Source organism: Ochotona princeps, chromosome 29 (assembly GCF_030435755.1).
Source record: "Ochotona princeps isolate mOchPri1 chromosome 29, mOchPri1.hap1, whole genome shotgun sequence".
In the NCBI taxonomy this organism is placed as follows: Eukaryota; Metazoa; Chordata; class Mammalia; order Lagomorpha; family Ochotonidae; genus Ochotona; species Ochotona princeps.
Window position 1 is genome coordinate 16,666,054 of NC_080860.1, and position 23,624 is coordinate 16,689,677.

The 23,624-nt window shown below is 54.8% G+C and overlaps 3 protein-coding genes across 3 annotated transcripts; 2 read left to right on the plus strand and 1 right to left on the minus strand.

Annotated features, from left to right (window-relative positions):
• Positions 1 to 232: 232 nt before the first annotated feature.
• SLC35E4 (solute carrier family 35 member E4) lies at positions 233 to 6,777 on the plus strand. Its single transcript, XM_004592113.2, has 2 exons — positions 233 to 1,468; positions 5,863 to 6,777. The coding sequence occupies exons 1-2, from the start codon at positions 844 to 846 to the stop codon at positions 6,294 to 6,296; spliced, it is 1,059 nt and encodes a 352-aa protein (XP_004592170.2). The 5' UTR covers positions 233 to 843; the 3' UTR covers positions 6,297 to 6,777.
• A 10,534-nt stretch (positions 6,778 to 17,311) lies between these two features.
• DUSP18 (dual specificity phosphatase 18) lies at positions 17,312 to 19,301 on the minus strand. The gene is made up of 2 exons (XM_004591989.3): positions 18,911 to 19,301; positions 17,312 to 18,016 (listed from the first exon to the last, which is right to left on the minus strand). The coding sequence occupies exon 2, from the start codon at positions 17,929 to 17,931 to the stop codon at positions 17,362 to 17,364; it is 570 nt and encodes a 189-aa protein (XP_004592046.1). The 5' UTR covers positions 17,932 to 18,016; positions 18,911 to 19,301; the 3' UTR covers positions 17,312 to 17,361.
• A 214-nt stretch (positions 19,302 to 19,515) lies between these two features.
• On the plus strand, positions 19,516 to 22,582 carry C29H5orf52 (chromosome 29 C5orf52 homolog). Its single transcript, XM_004592114.2, has 3 exons — positions 19,516 to 19,843; positions 20,370 to 20,478; positions 22,250 to 22,582. The coding sequence occupies exons 1-3, from the start codon at positions 19,575 to 19,577 to the stop codon at positions 22,433 to 22,435; spliced, it is 564 nt and encodes a 187-aa protein (XP_004592171.1). The 5' UTR covers positions 19,516 to 19,574; the 3' UTR covers positions 22,436 to 22,582.
• Positions 22,583 to 23,624: the final 1,042 nt, after the last annotated feature.

Below are 23,624 nucleotides of genomic sequence, written 5' to 3' on the forward strand. Positions count from 1 at the left end.
GGTGAGGAGGCTCCTCTTCGACGCCCCGTCCTTAGGCAACACTGTGGCACACTCCACTTCTCCAGCACCCCATGTTGTCCTTTAAAGAGGGGGCTCGCTGGAGTCGGAGGTGGCGATCATTCCAGCTAGCTGAGCTGCTTTTTTAGGGTGCAGATGCGCGCGCGGGCGGAGGAGGAGCCGAAAGGAAAATACCAGGCCCGCGGGGCGGAGCGAGCGGGCGGCGCGGGGCGGGACCCGGGGCTGAGCCCCATTTTCCGGGTGGGGCGCGCGGGCGGCGGAGGCGGGGTCGGGAGCGCCTGGCCCGGGGCGGGAGAGGAGCCGCAGCCGCCGGGGCAGCAGCAGCAGCGGCAGCAGCCGGATCGCAGGCCGTGCTGGAGCTCAGCTCGCCGCCTGGTACCGCCCGGAGCGCCCTGAGGCCGGCCTGTCAGCCGCACCGCCCGGGCGCCACGCACAGCTTGGGTCGCCGCTTGTCCGGAGGCCTCGACCCCGCGGCCCGAGCCCTCAGCAGGTCCCGGGGCGAGGGTCTCGCTTCTTCTGTCCCCGACTCCAGCGGCCTGGAACACAAGAAGGATTAAAGAAAAAGGATCCCATTCCAGAGCCTCCGCGTGGAGGGGCTTCGGCCCTCACCAAGCTGAGCTTGAGTGGAGGGGGGGGCTCGCCAGTGTGCCTGGCATCCCCGAACGATTTCCACTGCTCCGGGCCTGGCACGAGGAGCTGCTGTGCCCTCACCTGTCAGACACGGGCACAGAGTCCAGGGAAGCGGGGCCTGGCCGGTACCCAAGCTCCCGCGTCCCAGACCTGGTCGTCGGGGAGCCACCTCCCGTCCCAGCCCCTCTGGTGCGGATGTGCCGCTGTCCGCTGGAGCACCATGAAGGCAAGATGACCGCAGCGGAGGCAGCGGCGGCGGCGACCAGCACCTCTCCGCGGGCAGCCGGACCTCCGGAATGGGCCCCTGGCAGCCCGCAGGCCCCCGGGAGGCCTGGTGGGGCCCGGGTGGTCATGGCGGCGTTGGTGTGGCTGCTGGCTGGAGCCACCATGTCAAGCCTCAACAAGTGGATCTTCACCGTCCACGGCTTCGGGCGGCCCTTGCTACTGTCCGCACTGCACATGCTGGCCGCTGGGCTGGTGTGCCACTGGCGCGCGCGGCGTCCCGTGCCGGGGAGCACTCGGCGCCGCGTGCTGCTGCTCAGCCTCACCTTCGGCACGTCCATGGCCTGTGGCAACGTGGGCCTGAGCGCCGTGCCCTTGGACCTGGCACAGCTGGCCACCACGACCACTCCTCTGTTCACCATGGCCCTCTCTGCGCTGCTGCTGGGCCGCCGCCACCATCCGCTGCAGTTTGCCGCTATGGGTCCGCTCTGCCTGGGGGCTGCTTGCAGTGTGGCCGGTGAATTCCAGGCACCTCCGGCCGGCTGCGGCTTCCTGCTGGCTGCCACCTGTCTTCGAGGGCTCAAGTCCGTCCAGCAGAGTGAGTATGATTTGTGGGTGGACTGATGGCGGGAGGTGGGCTGTAGATGTGGTGACCTTGACGGCCGTTAGAGGGATGTGACTGTTGTCCCATTTTACAGATGAACAAACTGGGGGCTGAGAGAGGCCCAACAGCTCAGGACTCAAATTTAGACTCGAGGGACCCAAGCAGACATCCTAACAACTGCCAGTGGTCTTGTCCAGTGTTGTAAAGGCCTGTATGTCACTGGGACTCCCTACTGCACCCCCACCAATCAAGGGAGTTGCTCTATTGTCCCAGTGTGTTAGAGAGGTGAAGGGCTTGCCCTGAGGCCACATGGCCGGGAGCATAGGAGGAGGGAGTTGAGCCCTGGCTTACAGACTGCAACTATGCATAGGGTGGGACTGCAGGCTGTGGCTCTAGAAAGGGTGGTCCAGGCTGGGGCGGGAGGGGAGAGAAGGAGGGCAGGGTCTTGAGCTGGCTTTAGAAAGTCAAAGGGCTTGATTCAGACCAGAAGGGGCTGTGTGATTAGACACACTCAGGGCTGGCTGGGTGTGGACCTTGAGTTGTCATGGTAACCAGCCCCTTCAGCCCCAGATGATGGGATTGGAATCCAGGTGGGGAGGGGGATTGGCTTCCTACCTGTGTGGCTGAGGGGATATGGGAGTCACTCTGTCACCCTGGGAGGAGAGGAGGCCAGGGCAGCCCCTTGGGGCAGCAAGATAGATTCATTCAGACCTCATCCCGGCCCTCCTTGTCTTCCCCTGCCTCAGGGCAGGCTTGGAGTCTTGGGAACCTCTTGCTCTGAGATCCTGGCACCCAGGTTTGGGTGGGCGTGAGGGTGAGGGTGTGGTGGTAGGCTTGGCAGCCTTGAGGCCAACTCAGAGGCCAGCCCTGCCCTGGCGACCCAGGAGCCTTGTCCCCGTCCTCCTGGGCGCTGTGGCAGGGTCAAGGCCCGGTTCTATTTTTTGCCATCAGGTTACGTGAGAGCTGGGGACAGAGGAGCTCCAGGGTAGGGTGTGAGTCAGCACTGAGAAACCTGAACCTGCAGTGCCCTCCTGGGTACGCTGCGAGGCCCCAACCCTTGGCGCTCCTCCACCTGCCTGCAGAGGGGTTGGGGCTGGCCAGGCTTCGGGCACTTGGGGCACATGGTGACATATGCCCGGCATCAGGCCGCTTCTTTGCTGCAGCCAGCCCCTGCTCTGACAGGTCTGCACCCTTCCCCCAACCCAGGCAGGCTAGGTGTAGGCTCCCCACGTGGTGGCTTGGTGTTAGTTACCAGTCCACCTCCCACCGGACAGGCTCAGGACCATCTCTCTGTGACCCCCCGGACCAGGCAGATGCCCCTTGTGTGATGGACTTGCTGCTGGCCTTGGCAGCCACCCTCGGAAGGCTACAGAAGTACAGAGTGCCAACACACGGAGCTTAGAGACCTGGGGACCACCACTAACAGAGCTGCAAGTCCAGCCAAGTTGGGAGAGAAACAGGCTGGATTTAGAGGCCCAGATGGGATTTGAACAGACAAGAGAAATTTTTTTTCCTTGCCACCCACTGGGACCAGATTCAGACCACAGTGCAAAGGGCTGCCACCAGCTCTGATCCTAAAAGCAGGTGCCGTGGGAGCTGAGGGTGAAGGCTTGAGGCAGAGAAGGCCCTGCAGGTAGGGCCAGCAGCTCCCTGCTGCCTGGGCCACTTGTTTTCTGGGGAGAGAGGGGTCATGCCACCTTCCCATCCATACCAGCCCCTCACACACACATACAGGAAGACTGAGAAACTGTGGGGTGCCGGCCTATAGAACATACTCTCAGCCAGGCTCCATCCTTGTCCACACGCCCAGAGGTCACCATGGCACAAGGGACACACAAGGTCACAAGGGGCGTAGGTGTGTGTGTGTGGTGTAATGGGTGGGGGCTGTAGTTGCTGCTTTCTGGAGAGATCTGAGAAAGCTGTGCCCTCCTCCCCGCCGGGTGATGCGAGGGAAGCAAAGTGTTCAGTGAGGCTGTTGGCAGTTCCGGTCACCAGAGCAGCAGCTTCGTGGTCCTTGCCTTGCCAGGTGCCCACACCGAGCCCAGCTCTTCAGGTTGTCAGAGCAAGAGAAGGCAATGGGAAACAGGCCATGCCAGAGCATGGGGTGCCAGCCAGCAGCAGGGAGGGAGCCAAGCACTGGGGCCATCCTCCACTGCTTTCCCAGTCGTGTTAGCAGGGAGCTGGATGGGAAGTGGAGCAGCTGAGACTGCAACCGGTGCCCTTATGGGATGCCAGAAGTGGGCCCTGTGTCCAGTACTGTATGTGCCCCTGTGAGGGGATGATGTCATTATGAGGACACTGGGGTGAGGAGTGACTTGCCCAACGTCGCCCAGCCAGTCAAGTTTGAGAAAGCAAGGTTTGGGGGAGGAGGGGCAGTCAGCTGTTGTCTGAGTGTGGCTGAGGCTTGGGTGTGTGCAAATGCAGAAACAAAAGTGCTTTCAGAGAAGCTGAGGTTGACCCTGGAGGGTTTAGGGGTGCTGTCAGGGTAGGGAGGGTCTTCGAGGAGACAGAGCAAGCTGGCAGGGAAGGGGACTGGGATGTGTGGGTTGGGGTCAGAGCTGGTGCAAGGGAATAAATGAGAAGGAGAGCTGGTGTTAGAAGCTTCTTGTCGCGCAGCCTCGCTGAGGGCAAACTTTCCCAATAGTGCCATTGACCTGGAGCCCCAAACGCGCTCCTGTGTGGAGGGAAGGGATGCCTTACACAAGGGGGCTGCTGCTCTGGGACCAAACCAGGCAGCAGGTGGCAGAGAAGCTGTGTCCCTAGCAATCTGCTCAAACCTAGAAATGCTTTTGCGGGAGGTGCTATTGCCTAGGGAACCACACCACCGCATCGGACAGCCGTCCAGCAAGACATGCCTCCACTGAGCAAGCACTTGTGGACTCCTGTGGAAAGTCTGTGTCAGGAGAGGCTTGGGGGAAGGCGGGGGGCTTGTAGCAATTACTCATCTCTCTCCACGAACACTTGGAGAAGGTCCCAGCCTGTTACAAATGCGGTTACTCTCCCACCCTCACCCTGCCCCACCACAGAGCTGTGTGATGTTGGCCACACACCGCAGTGGGGAATCGGCCCAGCAGTAGCACCTGCACGCAGGTGCACAAGGCGCCTGGGAAAGGCTGCAGGATCCCCTCTTTGCTTTATAGAGTTAGAAGCCTTCCTCTCTTAGTTCTGGACTCCTCTTCCCAAACCCCAGGATCAGTTACAAACGGTGCTGGTTCTCGGGGTAAATGGGTTGACAGCCCAGGGTCTGCACCGTCTAGGCTTATCCCTGTTGTCAAATGAAGATGCCTGGACCAACTGCCTTTTTCCCCTAGAGGGAAGACATCCTTTTCTTTTCTTTTTTTTAGAATTATTTTTATTATAAAGATAGATTTTGTAGAGAGAAGGTGAGACAAAGAAGATCTTCCATCCACTGATTCACTCCCCAAGTGGCTGCAATGGCTGGAGCTGAGCCAATCTGAAGCTAAGAGCCAGGAGCTTCTTCTGTATCTCCCATGCAGGAGCAGGGTCCCAAGGACTTGAGCCATCCTCGACTGCTATCCCAGGCCGCAGGCAGGGAGCTGGATGGGAAACAGAGCAGTCAGGATATGAACTGGTGCTTGCAAGGTGGAGGGCTAGCCAACTGAACCATTGCGTCAAACCACCCTGCCTCACCCAACCACTTTTTTTTTTCTTTTAAGTTTGAATGGCTGAGAGAGAGAGAGATCTTTGATCTGTTCATTCATTCTGCCAAGTGGCCGCCATCGCTGGGCTGGGCCAGGCTGAGGCCAGGAAGCTGGAGCTCTAGCCAGGTCTCCCACCTGGGGTGCAAGGGCCCATGTTCTGTTTTCAAAGTCGTTAAAGCTCAATTCGATCTCTTAGTTGATTTTCTCTGTTTGACAACAGAGAACTAAAGGCAGCTCTTCCATCTGCTGCCTCACTCCCCGGATGTCCACAGCTGCCAGAACTGGGCTGGAACAATGCCAGGAGCCGGCAGCTCACCCTGGGTCTCCCGTGTGGACAGACTCGAGCCCTCACCTGCCGCCTCCCAGGGTGCACATGAGCAGGAAGCTGGATGAGAAGCCGAGCCGGGACTTGAACCCGGACACTCTGACATGGGATGTCAGACAACATGACTGATGGACCACATTGCCTGCCCCTTTATATTCTTTCATTGTTGACAAGCAGTTGCCTTTATAACGATTTTGTGTAAATTATATTTGGGCCATGGGGTCAGATTTTCTATTATCTGACATTGTAGGTGAGCCTGGGCTTATAGAAGATGAGTGCCCAGGCTCTTCTGGTAGTCGGGAGTGCACACAGGTGGCAGATGTACACAAAGACCACACTGGGCTGGCCGAGTTAGGGGTCATATCTACCCTGGGTGCTGACGGCCTCTGTCCTGGTTCCAGGTGCCTTGCTGCAAGAGGAGAGGCTCGATGCGGTGACCCTGCTGTACGCCACCTCGTTGCCCAGCTTCTGTCTGCTGGCTGGCGCTGCCCTGGTGCTGGAGGCTGGGGTGGCCCCACTGCCCAGTCCCTCTGACTCCCGCCTCTGGGCTTGCATCCTGCTCAGCTGCTTCCTGTCTGTGCTCTACAACCTGGCCAGCTTCTCGTTGCTGGCCCTCACCTCTGCCCTCACTGTCCACGTCCTGGGCAACCTCACCGTGGTGGGCAACCTCATCCTGTCCCGGCTTCTGTTTGGCAGCCGCCTCAGTACCCTCAGCTATGTGGGTGTCGCATTTACCCTTTCGGGAATGTTCCTCTACCACAACTGTGAGTTGGTGGCCTCCTGGGCGGCCCGCCGGAGACTCAGGGAGAAGGATGAGCCTGGCAAGGATCTTTGAGACCTGGGACAGCCCCACCTTGGATTCAGGCCTGGCTAGGGGCCGTGGCAAAGACCAAGGAGGAACCTTCTGGAAGGGATGCCTTGGAAGCCAGAACGGGGCCAGTTCCTAGGGAGACCTCCCACCCCCAGCCAGCCTGCCTCAGCCCCATCACGGACCACCCCCTAGCTCACCACTGGATGGTGGGAATCCCAGCCCGGCACAGTCACTGTGCTTTGTGGGAATGATTCTGATAATGTCAACCACTGTGCTGAAAATTGCTGGACAAACTTTGTAAACCTCCATGTATTATGACTACGAAGATGGTGACCCTGGGAGATTGTACCATCCTTCCCCGAGTAGGGGAGACAATGAAGGGACCCTCCCTAGGGAGTTGGGGTCATTGGTGCCAACTCTAGGCAGCTGCTACCCTAGTCCCGTCATCCCTGCCTCCTCCGCCCCTTTCGGTCTTCCGTCCTCAAATAAACTATTTTTGCTTGGACACCTGTGTGATTCCTTTGGGGGAGGGGAGAGAGCCATGGGAATATAAAGAATACTGAATGTCACCCCTGCAGGAACCAAGCCACCTTCCTGAGCCAACACGGGTCCTGCAGGCTCCTGGCCCAGACCCATTCTCCCAATGCTTGCACCAGCCAGGCCACACTTTTTCTTCCATGTTCTATTTCATCCCTGCTGTCTTCCACACAGACCCTGAGCCCAGAGGGATCTGTGTTTTTGGAGCTGTTACTAGTTTTTTATTTATTTGAAAGACAGAGAGAGATTCTTCATTAGTTAATTCAGTCCCCAGATACCAATCCCAGTCAGGGCTTCAGTCAGTCTGAAGCCAGAGCTCAAAGCCAGGTCTCACATGTGGGCAGCAGGTACCCATGTGCTTCCATCATCGCTGCTGTCTCCCAGGCTGGGAGTTGAGCCTGAACTCTTAACTGGGCCTTGGGATGGTAGGGAAATGGCACACTCAATGGTGGGCTCACTGCTGCAACAAATGTTACCCCCACTGGGGGAGCTTTCTAAACTGGAACCAAGTTAGAACTTCCTACCCCAGACCACAGGCCCTTGGGGTCTGGCCCCTGTGGACCTAACCCTAGGCTCCTGTCTTGCTTCTCTTCCCTTTGGCTCCACCCCCTCAACCTCATTAATTTCCATCACATCCCCATACATGGACAGTGTGGAGCCTCTGGCCAGTGCCCTGTTCCCACACAGCCTCCCTTCTTCCCATGGTCAAACTCCTGACTGAGTGAGCAAACCCAAATACACAACTCTCCAAGAGAAGGCCAGTAGCACTCGCTGATAAGTGGAAGGACTGGGCCTATGGCAGGCTGGGCTGGACAAGGCTACAGCACCTCTTGGTTTGTGTGAGCAATGGGTCTGGGGGTGGAACTGACCCGGCAGCTACATCCACTGGTATGTGCGTTGGCTGATACAGGTGATGAAATGAACCTGACCGTGAACTGCCTGGCACACATATAAGTCAAGTCTGAGGTCAACCCAGGCAAGGTTTCTTGGGAGACTCCACAACTAGCTGGTTGGACTCAAACCCAGGCCACAGGGAAAACCATAAAATCCGTGACCTTGGAGAGCATGTATTGGAACTCCGCCTCCTTAGTGGCTGATCCCTGCTCAGTGGACAGCATGCCAGATACACACAGGGGACAAGACAACCGGCTCATCTGGACCAGTAAGGATGTCGTTGAATGCCTTGTCAGAAGACGGAAAGCGGAACAGGTTGGACAAGTCTCCCGACCGAGCTTTGCAGCTAGTGTCTGCGTCTGTGAATGCACTAAGGTGGACTCAGTCAGCCAATAGACCTTGGAAAGATTTCCCCAGCACTGGTGCAACAAAGCTGATGATGTCTCAGAACTATCAAAACCATTCAAGGAACACCTTTTGAACAGTCTTCCCTACATCAGGGTCTCTAAGGTGTCATTAAATGACCATCCTCCATCCCCAGGTGTTGACGGAGTTTGACAGCAAGGAGTGTACCTGTCCCCTCCCCAATCAGCAGACACAGCAGGAAAAAGAAAAAAGAAATTATGGGGCCTAATGGTTAGTGTCCTCACCTTGCAAGTGCTGGGACCCCATATGGGCACTGGTTCATATCCTGGCTGCTCCACTTCCCATCCAGCTCCCTGCTTGTGACCTGGGAAAGCAATCGAGGACGGCCCAAAACCTTGGGACCCTGTACCTGTGTGGGAGACCCGGAAGAAGCTGCTGGCTCCTGGCTTTGGATCAGCTCAGCTCCAACCATTGCAGGCCACTTGGGGAGTGAACCAGTGGATAGAAGATAACTGTTTCTCCTTCTCTCTATAAATCTGACTTCCCAATAAAGAATTAAAAAAAAAAAAAGAACTAAAACATTTGTCCACTCACCTTCCTCCATACCTTGGCACCCTAGGCCCATGTGGGTATGCATCCCTCTCAACTGTGTAAACAACACTAAAAGTTAAATAAACAAACACCTAATTAATTAATTAATTAATTGAAGGTCAAGGAGGAAGGGTCTTGGTGGGTGGGTCCGGTGTCCCCACAGCTGGGGCTAACCAGCCTTCCTGAGCTGCTGGCTTCCACCCCCCTGGTTACCTGGGTTCAGCTTTGTGTACCTGCCCTCTCCCCGCCTGGCTGTACCCCTCACACCCCCGGGGATCACCTGTTAAACATGGTAAGGAATGGGGACTGCACACTGGATGCAGCTGTTAGGACAGTGCCTAGACATGGGGCCTCTGGCTCCACCTCCCGTTCCAGCTTCCTGCTGAATGCTGACCCTGGGAGGCAGCCACAGGTAATGATAGTTCAAGTCACTTGGGAGAATTGGGTGGAGCTCCTGGCCTTGGTGTGAGACATTTGGGGACATGAATCAGAGGATGGAAGATGGTTGTGTGTATATATGTGTGTTTGTATCTTTAAATAAGAAATAAAATCTAAAACGTGCTGGAGCCCTGGGTGGCGAGGGCCTACAAGGATCCACGGGCATGGGGTTTTCTGGTCCCAGCCTCCACCCGGGCTGGCTTTGCAGGAGGGGAAGTGGGCCGGGGCTGAGTCACTTTCCATCCTCCCTCCATGTGACTCAGAGATGCCGCAGCCCAGCCCAGTCTCTGCCCGTCTTGGGCACTGTTGGACTCCAGTCTTGGCCGGGCCAGGCAGGAGGGAGGGATAGATGGCCTTGGTCAACCGCCTTCTCCATTCCACAGGCTTCACCTTTCCCCGGGGCTCCAAGCCTCCGCTGGGGTTGATGTTTGCCCTTGGCAGCTGTGGGCACTGGGCAAACTTCTTCCCAAGCGGGTGGGTATGGGAGATGGCAATGGACTTGGAACTGGCCAAGAACCCTCTCACGTGAAGGTGATTTCCCCAAGGTCACAGCTTTGAAGTCTCAGCTACAGGTCACCCCATGTCTTCGTGCCCCTCCAGGCCAGGGTCCCGACCCTATACCACCCCTGACCTGGGTCTGTCATCTGGCTGTCCCCACTCAATGAGCTGCAGTGCAGGTGGGCGCAGAGCATCAAGAAGAGAATACAGTGCCCCCCAATTCCCAGGGGTGCATTCCAAGTCCCCCAGAGGCTCCCAGAAATCAGGGATCACACTAAAGCCCTTATGGACTGTGTTCCCCCTATGCTGATGCGCGCGCATGCACACACACACACACACACACACACATTCAGTGCCCCTTCCATTTTCATCAAGTACTTAGCACACACTGGCTGTAACTTTTTTTTAAAAGATTGATTTATTTATTTGAAAGGCAGGATATAGGGGCCTGGCACAGAGCCTAGTGACTAAGATCCTTGCCTTGCATGTGCTGGCATCCCTTATGGGTGCTGGTTCGTATCCTGGTGGCCCCACTTCCCACCCAGCTCTCTGCTTGTGGCCTGGGAAAACAATGGAAGACAGCCCAGAGCCTTGGGACCCTGCACCCACGTGGGAGACCTGGAAGAAGTTTCTAGCTCCTGGCTTCGGATCGGCTCAGTTCCAGTGGTTGCGGCCACTTGGGGAGTGAGTCAGCAGATGGAAGATCTTCCTCTCTGTCTCTCCTCCTCTCTGTATGTTTGACTTTGCAATAAAAATAAATAAATCTTAAAAACAAACAAACAAAAGAAACAAAAAAGGCAGGGTGCTAGAGAGAGTAGGACAGAGGCAGATCTTCCATCCATTGGTGCACTTCCCAAATGACCACAGCAGCCAGGAGGCTGGGCCAGCCCAAAGGCAGAAGCCTGGAACTCCATTCTGGGTCTCCCACATGAGTGGCAGAGGCCCAAGTACTTGGGCTGTCCTCTGCTGCTTTCCCAGGTGCATTAGTAGGGAGCAGCTGTGATATGGGATGCTGGCGTCCCAGGTAACAGCTTCATCCTCTGTGCCACAACACCAACCCCCAGCCCCTGATGAAGTAGGGGGCGGCATAAGGATTTAACCCCAGGTAGCTACATGAGGGAGTACTGTGTTCAAAAGCATGGCCAGTACTCAGAATGGGGAGGCCCTCAATCAAGGACAGCAAAGTGAGTTTGATCCCAGCAGGTGCCACCGCGTTCCTCCTCCCCAGGCTTCTCTTGCAACCTCCCTTACTTCTTGGCTTCTAGCTGCACTGGGAACACCCCCAGAGACCACTCCTGCTGGCCCTGAGCAGGGCAGGGGGGAGGGGGAGTGGATGGGGGGAAGAAGGGAGAGGAGAGGGAGAGAGGATGGGGGAAGGGGAATGTCCCGGCCTTCTGTACCCTTTCAGGAAGCCAGGCAGGCTGAGCTGGGCATTCTGCCACTGGGCATGGCAGAACAGGGGCTGTCGAAGCCCTCTGCTGGTGGCCTTTGGGGGAAAAATAAGAATTCGTTTTGTCTCTTCTTTGGCTCCCAATATCAGCCCAGGCATTCCAGAAACTGCTCTGTGGCTGGCTGTCTGCTCAGCTGCAGGTGTTTTCTGAGAACACACAAATGGCTTCACCCAGGGCCCTGTGTGAAGATCGATGGGAAGCTTCAACTAGGAAAGGAACTTTTTGTTTGAAAATTTTTAATTCTTTATTTGAGGGTCAGAGAGACACAGAGAAAAACAAACAGGGCTCCGACATGGTAGTCTAGCAGCTAAAGTCCTCGCCTTGCATGTGCCAGTTCTAATCCCAGTGGTCCAGTTTCCCATCCAGCTCCCTACTTGTAGCCTGGGAAAGCAGTCGAGGATGGCCCAAAGCCTTGGGACCCGGCATCCTTGTGGGAGACCTGGATGAGGCTCCTGGCTCCTGGCTTCAGATTGGCTCAGCTCCGATCATTGCGGTGACTAGGGAGTAAATCAGCAGACAGAAAATCTTCTCTGTCTCTCCTCCTGTCTGTATATCTGACTTTCCAATAAAAATAAAATAAATCTTAAAAAAAAAAAAAAAACAGAATTCTCCCATCCACTGGCTCACACCTGGAATACCTGCAACAGCCAGGGCTGGGGCCAGGCCAAAGCCAGGAGCCTTGAACTCAGTCTGGCTCTCCCATGTGGGTGGCAGGGGCCCAAGTACTTGAGCCAGCACCTGCTGTCTGTTGGGGAGGGGTCTGCATGAATAGGGAGATGGATTTGGGAGGCTGGAGCCAGGAGGCATATCTAGGTCTCCCACATGAGTGCAGGAGCCGAAGTACTTGGGCCATTCTCTTCTGCTGCCTTCCCCAGGCATATTGGCAGGGAGCTGGATCGGAAGCAGAGCAGCCAGGACTTCCACTGGTGCCCATGTGCAAGGTGGCTTAACACACTGTGCCATCATGCCAGGCCCCTTGATTAGTCCTCTTTGGTTTGGTTTCTACATTGCCCATAGTCCCTTCCTTTAAGCAGTTCCGAAATCGGGGTGGGCATGTGGGTAGCAGGTTAATGGTTAAGACCCTGGGTGGGGCACCTGCATCTCACCTCGGAGCACCTGGCTGTGAGTCCCAGATCTCAGCTTCCTGCTAACTCAGGTCCTAAGACATTGTGTGGGGGACTCAAGGAGTTGAGTCCCTAAACAGCCACACAGGAGACCTGGATTGAGTTTTCCCTACGTTAACCCAGCCTAACCCTGGCTGCTGCTGCAGGAAGGTATGGGAGCAAAGCAGCTGATGGGAGCATTCTCTTTCTCATCACTTGCCTCTCTATCAAATAAATTTACATTCAGCAACGCATTTTTTTTTTTTTTAAGGAAAAAAGCATTACGGCTTAAAGCAAGAAATCTGCGATTTCTCTCAGTTGCGTCAGGAGCTTGGAGGAAAGGGTCTGGCTGGGTCTCTCAGACAAGTGGTTGGGTAGACTGGATCAGTTGATTGATGTGTATTTGAAAGGCAGAAAGATCAACAGACACAGGCAGACCATGATCTCTCATCAGCTGGGTCACTTCCTAGATGAGAACCAGGCCAGTTCAAAGCCAGGAGCCTGGAACTCCATCTAGGTCTTCTGTGGGGATGGCCAGGACCCAAGTGTTTGAGTCACTCCCTGCTACTTCCCAGAATATAAAATAATAACAATAAAGATTTATTTATTTTTGGGCCCAGTACAGTGGCCTAGCAGCTAAAGTCCTCGCCTTGAACACACCAGGATCCCATATGGGCGCTGGTTGATATCCCGGCAGTCCTGCTTCCTTTTCAACTCCCTGCTTGTGGCCTGGGAAAGCAGTTGAGGACAGCCCAAAGCCTTCTGGGTCTCTCCACGTGGGAGACCCGGAAGAGGCTCCTGGCTTGGGATTGGTTCAGCTCCAGCCATTGTGGCCACTTGGGGAGTGAACCAGCGAATGAGACTTTTCTTTCTGTCTCTCCTTTTAGATCTGCCTTTCCAATAAAAATAATTTTTTTTAAAAAAAGTTTGGGGGCTCTGCGAACCAAGCAGAAGCCTGTGCCTGAGCTGCTTCCTTGATTCCTTGCTCAGGGCTCAATGCCAGTTGCCGTCCCTGACACACACTGCCTTTAATCCCTCAGGGTGTCTGGAAATTGGGCAATTGCTGCATGACATCTTGCTCTGTGTACATAGGGGATGGAAACCTGTTTACCTGCCATACACACACACACACACACATACATACATACATACATATGTATATTTTAAAGATTCACTTATTTATGTTGGAAAGGCAGATTTACAGAGAAAAGGAGAGACAGACTCACTACCCAAATGCCTTGATGGCCAGAGCTAAGCCAATCCCAAGCCAGGAACCAGGAGCTTCTTCTGGAGCGTATCCAATCACAAGTACTTTTAGAATGGATAAAAAAGACTCACATGGTACAGGTTAAACTTCTGCCTGTGGTGCCGGCATCCCATATTGGTGCCTGGTTGCTTCACTTCCAATCCAGTTTTCTGCTAATGCACCTGGGAGAGCACAGGAGGATGGGCCAATCCTTGGGCCTCTGTACCTGTGTGGAAGATCCAATAGAAGCTCCTGGCTTTGGATCAGCTCAGCTCTGGCCATTTGGAGATGACCCACTAGATGAAAAATCTCTCTGCTGCTGCTCTTGCTGCTTTTTTCCTACAAATCTGCCTTTCAAATAAAAATAAATCTAAAAAGAAAAAAAAAGGACTCAACGTTCTATGTTCTCAAGTATGAAAAACATACTTCATAAAAATGCATTTTAAAAAATAGAAAAGTAAAACTTTAGGAGGAAGGAAATACTCCCAAAATGCTAATTTACAACTTCCCTGAAGGCAGGATTACCATGGGTGAGCCATATGTTTTTTCCTTTTTTTGTAAAGCAGTGGTTTTTTTGTTTCCCAAGAGATTTATTCACTTATTTTATTTGAAAGATGAGAACTAATAGTCCATCTGCAGCTTCTCTCTCCAAATGCTTACATACAGCTGGGGCCGGCTTTGGCCAGAGCCAGGAACCTGGGACTCCTTCTAGAACTTCCATGTGGATGTGGATGGTGGGAACCAAGTACTTAGGTCCTCATAATGTGCTGGCAGGAAACTGGGGTCCAGAGTGGAGTCAGAACCTGAACTCAGGGACTCTGCAACAGGATGCTGACGCTGCGGGTACCTGCAACATCATAGCTCTGGCCCCATGTGTATTTTTTTTTTAAAGGTTTGTTTTTATACAGAAAGGAGAGACAGAGGAGGAAGATTTTCCGTCCGTTGGTTCATTCCCCAAGTGGCCGCACAGCTGGAGCTGAGCCAATCTGAATCCAGGAACCAGGAACCAGGAACTTCTTCCAGATCTCCCACACCAGTGCAGGGTTCCAAGGCTTTGGGATGTCCTTGACTGCTTTCCCAGACCACTGGTAGGGAGCTGGATGGGAAGAGGGGCTGCTAGGACACAAACTGGCACCATATGGGATCCTGGCATGTTGAAGGCGAGGACTTTAGTCACTAGGCTACCATCCCGGCTCCTGCTCTGGGCATGTGTATTTTAAAAAGCAGATTGTCTCCCAGCTGCAACTTCTGTGGTCCCTCCTTATTCCTTGCATAGATTTGTTCTAAGCCCCCAGTGGATGCCTGAAACTGCCTACAGCACCAAATCCTACATGACCTACAGTTTTTCCTATGGGAACGCGCATTCTTGTGATAAACATAATTTACAAATTAGATTCCCTAAGAGATGAACTTAGTCTCATATACCAAGACATGACAAACTGTATTTTTTTTAAATAAAAAAGATTTTCTGCTGCAATAAAAGTGATAGCACATGGGTAGAAGAAATAGATGAATCGCACCATGAGAAGATAGCCCATGTTCATGGACTGGAATAAATAATACGGTTGAAATGCCAATGGCCTGGGAAAGCAGTTGAAATGCCAATCACACAAAGCAAGCTACAGAGTTCATGTGATTCCTGGGGAAATACTGACATTCTTCACAGAAACAGAAAACATGTGACCACAGTGGCCAAAGCATTCTTGAGCAGAAAAAGAACGAAGCTGCATGCATTAACACACTTCACTCCCAAAACACACTACATCCTTAGGACTATGACCTGTGCAAATTCTTGGCTACTTGGGCCCTCCGGTGCAATTCAACATGTGCCACAGTTCTGGATAGAGGGCTTATCAGAGAGGCAGTGTGGAAGGAAATGGGGCACACATCGAGACGTTCAACATCACGAGCCATGTGGGAAATGCACACGAGTGATTAGCTATCATCAACCAACTTCATTAGCATGGCTCCAGTCAGAAATACTGGTAGTGCCCACACCGTGAATGATGCTGATGCAAATACAAAAATAAATAAACCCACTCTGAAAATCCAGCAATCTTTCCAAAATGAAACCTTCACCCATAACATGACTCAGCTTCCTGCAGAGTCACACTGGTCATACCAAGACCTATACACAGATGTCTATAGCAACTTTATTTTATTGTAATTGGATAATGCCTCCCCTTCCCTGCAAGTGCTTGGGGTCTGCCATACCCGAGTGGGAGACCCAGAAAAATCTCCAGGCTCCTGGTTTCAGACCAACCAAGCTCTAGTTATTGGCCAGTTGAGGAGTGAACCAGAGGATGGAAGAGCAATCTCTCTGTGTAACTTTGCCCTTCCAATTAAAAATAAATAAATAAATAAAACATTTAAAAAAAAAAAAACGAAGGGCCCGGTACGATAACGTAGTGGTTAAGGTCCTTGCCTTGAACGTGCTGGGATCCCATATGCATGCTGATTCTAATCCCGGCAGCCCTGCTCCCCATCCAGCTCCCTGCTTGTGGCCTGGGAAAGCAGTCGAGGACAGCCCAAAGTCCTGGGACCCTGCACTGGTGTGGGAGACCCAGAAGAAGCTCCTGGCTTAGGATTGGCTTAGCACCAGCCGTTGCGGCCGCTTGGGGAGTGAACCATCGGACGGAAGATCTTTCTCTCTTTCCTCCTCTCTGTATATCTGCCTTTCCAATAAAAATGAGTAAATTAAAAAAAAAAATGAAGATGCATGGAGGCTTGGCGAGAAAGGGCGCTTGGCCTCCTCTGGGCTCTGCACATAGACCAGCAGAACCATTGTGCTTCTGTTTGCCTGCAAAGCCCTGGGTAAGAACAGCTGAGGGTCCTGGGCAGACCCCGCTCCGGCACAGTCCATGAGTCTAAACCAGGACTTTTGTGTATGTGTGTGGGGGGTGAATGGGTGCTAGCTCACTTTAGCACCTTTAGGTGGCACCTGGGTTCAGCACAGCCCCAAAGCCATGGCTGCCTGATACCCTTGGTTCTTTTTCTTTATTGTATCAGGTAATTTTATTGTTGGAGCAGCCCTTTGTAAACCGCAGACACAAGGCACATATCAGCCTTTTACGAGCATTCAGCCTAGGCTTAGATGGGTGGGGCCTCAATGCCGGAGCTGCCTATGCTGTGGAAATGGGACAAGGGCTGGCGCCATGGGGACCACATGGGAACCCTCAGTCCCGCATCCCGCCCTGCACTGCCCGAGTCACGTGATGACAAGGTGTCTGGGCTGGGTCCCTGCTCTGCAGGCTCCACATCTTCCCAGCCCAGGCCTGACGTCATCCTGCCCCACAAGCCCTGAACTGAGGCTGCCTTGATCATGCGTAGGCGACCTGACATCTTGCCACGCGCAAAAACACTCAGAAAATAACCGTGTAGGTTTTTTTTTTTTTGGTTGCCATTTTATTTGGCGGAATGCTTGCTTCGAAAGCTGCCTTACGCATGTGCGTACGTCTGATCTAGTGAACCAGAGTGAGGCCACGGTGGCGAAGGTAGACAGGGTACAGTTGGAAGGTCACTTCTCTGGTTAAGTTGACAAGCCCAGAAGATGACCCCACGCTTAAGGCTCTGGCTGTGTGAGTTAAAAACAAAGAAACAACAAACAAAGCAAAATGAGGTTGGTGGCAGGCGAGCAGGTTCCTTCCTGGGTTGGTCACTCTTGGGGAGGGCTAGCAGGCCCCCTCGGGTGTGCCACTCTCCTGGTATACCAGCTGCTTCTCTCTAACCCCAGGAAGGACCATAGCCGTCACAGCCTGCCCCTCTCACAGCAGACATCTTTTTAAAGACAGGGATTACGAGGTTCAAAACTATGGCCATCCGGGCTTCCTCCTGGGCCTGGCCAGCGCCATCTCCTGCTTATCTTTTCTGCATCCATGTCAGGTTTGGCGTCCTGGTTTCAGATCTTGGCAGGCCCCCTCTTGATGTGCCCACCTGGAGCCCGGGAGTCGGGGTCAAGGGGGCGCTCAGAGCGGGATCATGAACCGCATCTCCTTCTCGTAGACGTCCGGGATCATGCCCATCGGGGAGCTGACCATGTGCACCGTGTTCTTGCCGAACAGCTGCAGCTCGTAGTGGATGAGCTGCTCCCAGAAGCCCACGTTGGGCCGGATGATGGGCCGGCACGATTTGGCCCATGAGTGGGCGTCCAGCAGGGACATGGCGTGGTACTTCATGAGGTAGGCGAGGCACAGGGCTGCCGAACGGCTCACGCCCGCGGCGCAGTGCAGCAGCGTGCGGCCTTGCTTCAGCTCCACGCGGTGGATGTGGTCGGCCACGGGGTCGAAGAAGCCGCAGAGGTGGGAGCTGGGCGCGTCGGCCACGGGCACGTGCAGGTACTCGATGTTTTCGTAGAAAACGTTCATGATCTCCAGCGACACGTTGATGACCGTGGTGATGTGATGGCTGGCCAGCAGCAGTTTGTTGTTGGCGGCCGCGCCGTTGCTGATGTACAGACTCCTGGTGATCTGCGAGAAGCCGCAGAGCGAGGGCGGGCGCAGCGGCTGCACGGGGAAGGCGCACGAGGCTGCGGTCATCCAGGCGGCGGAGGTGGATGTGGCAGAGGTGGTGGTAGCTCAGAAGGAGGCAGGGCGCGAGGGCAGCATAGTTCGGCGTGCAAAACTGCAAGGGGTCGGGGAGGCAGAGAGGCGCACTGAGCCAGGGCGTAACCCCAAAGTAGAGGGGTGTACAGCATTCCTCAGGGGGGAACATCAGGCTGGATGGCCCAGAGAACTCAAACACCCACACCTACTCACGTCCCTCCCACCCGGTCCCCTTTAGGCGCACAACTAACAGCGGGTCCCGTGTCCACTGCCCTTCAGGACAAAGGGGAGCTGCTGTCTCCCCTGGAATAGGCTAACACGCCTGAGTCCCTCCCTTTGAAAAATCTCTCTACTTCCTGTCCATTATGGATAAGCAGAAGCCACTTGAAGGGTCTCTTGCAGTCCTCTTGCTTGGTGACCCTACACCATAGCCTCCCATCATCCCCCCTCTCACCCTCTCAAACCGGAACCTGGGACCAGGAAGCGCTGTCCTGGGGAGTCACGGTGGCCTTAGGGTTTGGCACAAGGGCAGAGAGGGTCCTGACCTCTCGCTTCCAGGGTCCATCTCTCTTCTGGGAGAGGCCCCATGGACATATCCATGTCACGTGGTCCTCCACCCTCCCCTCTCCCTGGGGGGGAAGGGAGTGGCTGAGAGCTTCCGGGAGGCCAGAATAATGGACACCCTAGCAACCCCGGCAAGGGTGGTGGGTGGGTGAGGGACGGAGAGGAATGCAGGGGGTGTTGCACCCCAGGGAGGGGCCATCTCACGTTGCCTTCTCCTACCGAGAGAAATCTCAGGGCCGTCACTCGCTCCCTGCCCAGCCAGGCTGCAAAAAGCCGCACACAGGGAGCGTGGAGAGGGCAGAAATGCAAAGCAAAAAGGGATTCGGGCTGGGCGAGGGTGGCTGTGGGGCGTGGGCAGGGAGAAGACGCCCGCAAGCTTCCCTCCCCGGCCCCCCGGGAGCCGCCTCACCTCTCGTCCGCAGGAGGGCTGGCGGGGGAGGAAGGGAAGCGGGCGCGGCGCCGAGTCTTAGGAGAAGGTCTCGAGGAGATATCACTACAGTCACGATGCGAGGGCCACCGCCACCCTTGCCGGCCTAGCGCTCTGGTTTCCATGGCAACGACCCCCGGTCGCGATCCAGGAAGAATCCGGGATGGCTTGTTGGGCCTTCGCAGAAATCACGCCCCTGGTTCACCAGGTGATCGGTCCCCGCGATCGCGATCGCACCAGGGGCCGACAAGCAAGCCTCGGGGGCGACGAGGCCGCGTGGCTTCAGCCCACCTCAGCCCACTCCATCCCCCCCAGTCCGTCTCCACGGCAACGCGCCGGGTAACCGCATGGCGACCGCCGAGGGACAATCTTGTGGCTTTCGGAGCCTCGCGCTCAGGCCACGCCCCCACCCGACCTAGGCCCCGCCCCAGTCCGGATCCGGGTCCCGCCCTTCCCGGCCGAGGCCACGCCTGAAGCCCCGCCCGGCCCGGCCTAAGCCCCGCCCCTGCCTAGACCACGCCCACACTATACGGTTCCGCCCAGGCCACGCCCTTCGCGTGCGTCTCCCGGGCAACGCCCGGCGCGGCCCGGCGGCGTGGGCCTCGAGGACGCCATCAGTCCGCGTCCGCCTGTCCTCTCACACACGATGACTACCGGCTTGACTCCCATTCCCGAGTCGCCCTCGGTCATCAAAGACCCCGCCGCGCAGCCGGTTCGGCCCTCGGTGACCTGGGACCTGGGCTTTCCCAAGGAGCGGGAGACCGCTGCCCAGATCACCCCGGCCAGTTCCAGCACCCACCGAAGCTCCGAGCCGCGACGCGACGGGTTCGGCAGTCGAGCCGAGCCGGTCCTCGGGGTCCAGCCGCAGGTCTACTTCATGAGGCCCCGCACCTTGCAGCCTCAGGTGCTTTTCAGGTGGGACCCTGAGGGAAGGCCGAACTCGCAGCCGAGACCCCAACCCCGCACCTGCAGCCGGGTTCCGGGCCCACCCTGTCCCTTTTTGGAGCCCCACGTTCCTCTCCTCATAGCCTGGCCCCCAGGGAGGTCCATTTCACATCCTGTCAGAAACCCTCGGTACTAGAATGTTCTCGAAGTCTGAATCCCCTTTTCCAACTCACTGTCCACTTAAAAGGGATCAGAGAGAGGAGAGAATGACGCCTAGAGAGTCTTTGAGGAGTAACTTGAAAGAGGTTGAAACTAGAAGAAAATTTTAGAGGCAAAAAAATAGGAGGTGGGGGAGGACCGTGAGGGTGACCTCAGATGTTTTGACACAATGTTCTTTGGCCGCAGTAATGAGTAAGTTTAGCAGGATTAGTCCCATGTGGGTAATGTCCCAGTTTCTGGATCTTTCTCAGAAAGGTTTTTAGGGGATGGCCACTGGCAGTCCGGCAGGCCCTGGGCCTGCCTGGGTCCTCACTCACCTGTCTCCCCTTCCCTGCAGCGTGATGAACTCCAGCGAGGCAGCGGTAAAACATTTTCTGCCCAAGAGCCATTTATCCCGGGTGATTATTCGCGACAACCTCAGTGCCCAGCGCATCTATGAGATGGAGGTAAAGTAGCCGCTGGCCATCACCTTCCTGGTCTGAGCCACCTTGGTACATTTCACTTGCCCCTGTATCCCATCCCAGCCTGGAACCTGGGAGGTGGATGGCAGCCTGTGTAGGTAATGGGTCCCTGGCCAAATGACCCTTGAGGGGGCTGATGTGCCCAAGGTGTGTGGCATCTGTTCCTATGCTGAGGGAGCCAGGGAGGAAGACACACGGCTCTTGGGTCTTATAGTATCTCTCTCCTTTCCCCCCGCAAAAAAAAGTACTTTATCTCTGTGTTTAGGGAGTCCATCTTCCATACTAAGGCTTGGGTTTTACAGCCTGGATTGGTACCCATGCTTACTGGTCATATTGTTTTCTTCTGGATCATTCCCATTTTCCAGATGACAACTGAGGCTCTTGGGCGACCCTTTTGTTTCTGGTCAAGTAGGGTTTTTTTTTTTTTTTTAATGTAGTTGTTTTTATTGGAAAGGCAGATTTACAGAGAGAAGGAGAGACAGAAAGATCTTCCATCTGCTGTTGGTTCACCTTACATATGGTCGCAATGGCTGGAGCTGAGATGTTCCAAACCCAGAAGTTTCTTCCGAGTCTCCCATGCGGGTACCGGGTCCCAAGGTTTTGAGCCATCCTCCACTGCTTTCCCAGGCCACAGACAGCGAGCTTGTGGATGGGAAGTGGAGCATCTGGGACACGAACTAGCACCCTTACGGGATGCCGGTACTTGCAGGTGGGGATTGGCCATTGGGTCATTGCAGCAGCCCCAAAAAGTAGGATTTGACCTGTGTACTCCATCCAAAGCCTGATGTGCTTTCATGCCAGTGTTGCCCTTGGACCCTGAGGGATTCATTCAGTGGGTCTGTATTTAGGACCTACTCGGGGCAGGTGCTGTGTTGGGGAAGTAGAAAGAGACAGATGAGCAAGGTGAACTCCACCGGTGTTGAAGTGGGGAAGGCAAGGTGGTGTTGAGCTGCTGTCTGCTTCTTTTCGTTGAGATTTTGGTTTATTTATTAGCAAGTGTTGCAAAGGCAGAGAGCTTCCTTCTGCTGACTCACTCCCCAAATGGCCACAACAGCCAGAGCTGGGGACAGGCTGAAGCCAGGAACATCATCAGGGTCTCCCCCATGAGCAGCAGGGACCTACTGCTTGAGTCCTGTTCTGCTGCTTTCCCAGGCACACTGGAGTGGTGCCCTTCCGGGCTCCTGGCCTTGCACCCCTATCTCACAGGCTGTGCCCTCTTCTGGACTCTGTTGAGCTTCCCTCTGGGTTGTGGGGCCAAGTCTGGTTGGGTCCATAGGACTCAGACATGGAAGGCAGTGGAAATGCGTTAGCAGCGGTGACAGGCCTCCAAGACTGCCCCACTTCCCATCCAGCTCCCTGCTTGTAGCCTTGGAAAGTAGCAGAGGACAGCCCAAAGCCTTGGGACCTGCACCCGCATGGGGGACCCAGAAGAACTTCCTGGCTCCTGACTTCAGATTAGCTCGGCTTGGGCCATTGCAGTCATTTTGAGGAGTGAACCAGCAAATGGAAGATCTTTCTCTGTCTTTCCTGCTTTCTGTAGATCTGCCTGTCCAATAAACATTTAAAAAACAATTAAAAAAAAAAAGCAAATAGAGCAACTGAAGTTCCCTGTGAATGAAGCTATCAATGGAATGAGTATTAGGATGCACGCTTTTCTTTTCCACCCCCACATCTGCAATCCCAAGATGCCTCACTTGCCCCGAAATGGCTTCCCCACCCTTGACCCCCGCCTCTGTTCATTTGTTTGTTTTGTAAGATAAAGGCTTCTGAGAAGACCAAGAAAAAGATGAGCCATTTGCATGACCACCTGAAAAAGAAATTCATGACGGACCAGCTCAGGAAGCTAGGCCGCTGGAGACAGGAGTCCGTGAACATGCGGCAGTACCTGTATGGCTTGCCAAAGCTCCAGGGCCCCTCTCCCAAGCGGGGCCAGCTGCCTTAATCCCAGCAGGGTGATGTTCCCCAGGGCCACCATGACGCTCCTCTGACCAGAGGACACTAGAAACATCCCAGCCGCACGCCATCGTGGAACAGTAAGAATAGTGGACAGCGGAGCACCCAAAAACAAAAAGAAAAAAAAATGTCCCCCAAACAAAACAACAACAGCAACAACAACCAAAAAAAACCTTTAGCAACTCTGATATTCCTTACTGCAGCCATTTTCTATGACCTGAAGTTGATCCTGAGATCTCAGTGCATGTTGAAGTGGAAGAGGCTGAGTCAGGCCAAGTCCATGGCCAAGGGAAAAGATGGAACCTTCAGTACTGGTACGTCTGTGACGGTGATAGCTTAGATGGACAGGGCCTCAAATACCGGGCATTCCAGTGGTAAGGGGTCAGGGTGGGGCATCAGACGCTCTATCCACTATGTGACCTGGTATATTTTTCAATTTCTTATTATTTCTATTTGTTTGAAAGGAAGAGTGGCAGAGAGAGGGAGAGAGATGCATCCTCCCGCTGCTGTTTCGTCCTGCAAATGGCCATGGCAGCCAGGTGGGCACCAGGCCAAAGCCTGAAGCCAGAGCTCCCTCCTGGTCTCCGAAAGCAGGTGCCAGAGTCCCAGGTCCGTGGGCCCTCATATGCTGCCTTCCCAGAAGCATTTGTAGAAGGCTGGATGGGAAGTAGAGAAGTTGGAATTTAAAATGCAATGGTCGTGTGGCAAGCAGCACCCTCTGTGCCTCAAGGCCCAGCCCCCTATACCCTAATTGGAATTAATCCAAAGAACAGCAGCATGGGAACGTGAGGGTGTTAGGGTCTTGACCCACAATGCTGTCACGACGGGCTGCTCACTGTATGGGCCGTACGCCCTGCCGACCCCACCCACAGAGAGTCTCCATGTTGTGCTTTCACAGTGAATAACCTTCTAGAATATCTCTCAGCACCCCCAGCTCACCCCAACCCCACCATTATCTCAGTGCCACTGCCTGTGAGCCACTTCCTGCTTCCTCTTCCCCACGTCCCGTGGGTTTTCTCTCCCCACAAAAATGACTTAGACACCAGCTTCCCTTCTGCCTCACGTGGCAGCTGTTTGGGTGTTTGTCCTAAATCCTCGAAGAAGTTGTGTGAGGGAGGGTCGGGTGGGGAATTTTGAGAACTTCATGGAAGATGGAAAGTTTGCTTTGATGCTGAAAG

Excerpts from the sequence above, each read along its gene's own strand:
- SLC35E4 (XM_004592113.2), top strand. The coding sequence starts at position 844 with ATGTGCCGCTGTCCGCTGGAGCACCATGAAGGCAAGATGACCGCAGCG. Across the intron at positions 1,469-5,862 it reads GCTCAAGTCCGTCCAGCAGA|GTGCCTTGCTGCAAGAGGAG; the intron begins GTGAGTATGATT and ends TCCTGGTTCCAG.
- DUSP18 (XM_004591989.3), bottom strand. The coding sequence starts at position 17,931 with ATGACCGCAGCCTCGTGCGCCTTCCCCGTGCAGCCGCTGCGCCCGCCC.
- C29H5orf52 (XM_004592114.2), top strand. The coding sequence starts at position 19,575 with ATGACTACCGGCTTGACTCCCATTCCCGAGTCGCCCTCGGTCATCAAA. Across the intron at positions 19,844-20,369 it reads CAGCCTCAGGTGCTTTTCAG|CGTGATGAACTCCAGCGAGG; the intron begins GTGGGACCCTGA and ends CCTTCCCTGCAG. Across the intron at positions 20,479-22,249 it reads AGCGCATCTATGAGATGGAG|ATAAAGGCTTCTGAGAAGAC; the intron begins GTAAAGTAGCCG and ends TTGTTTTGTAAG.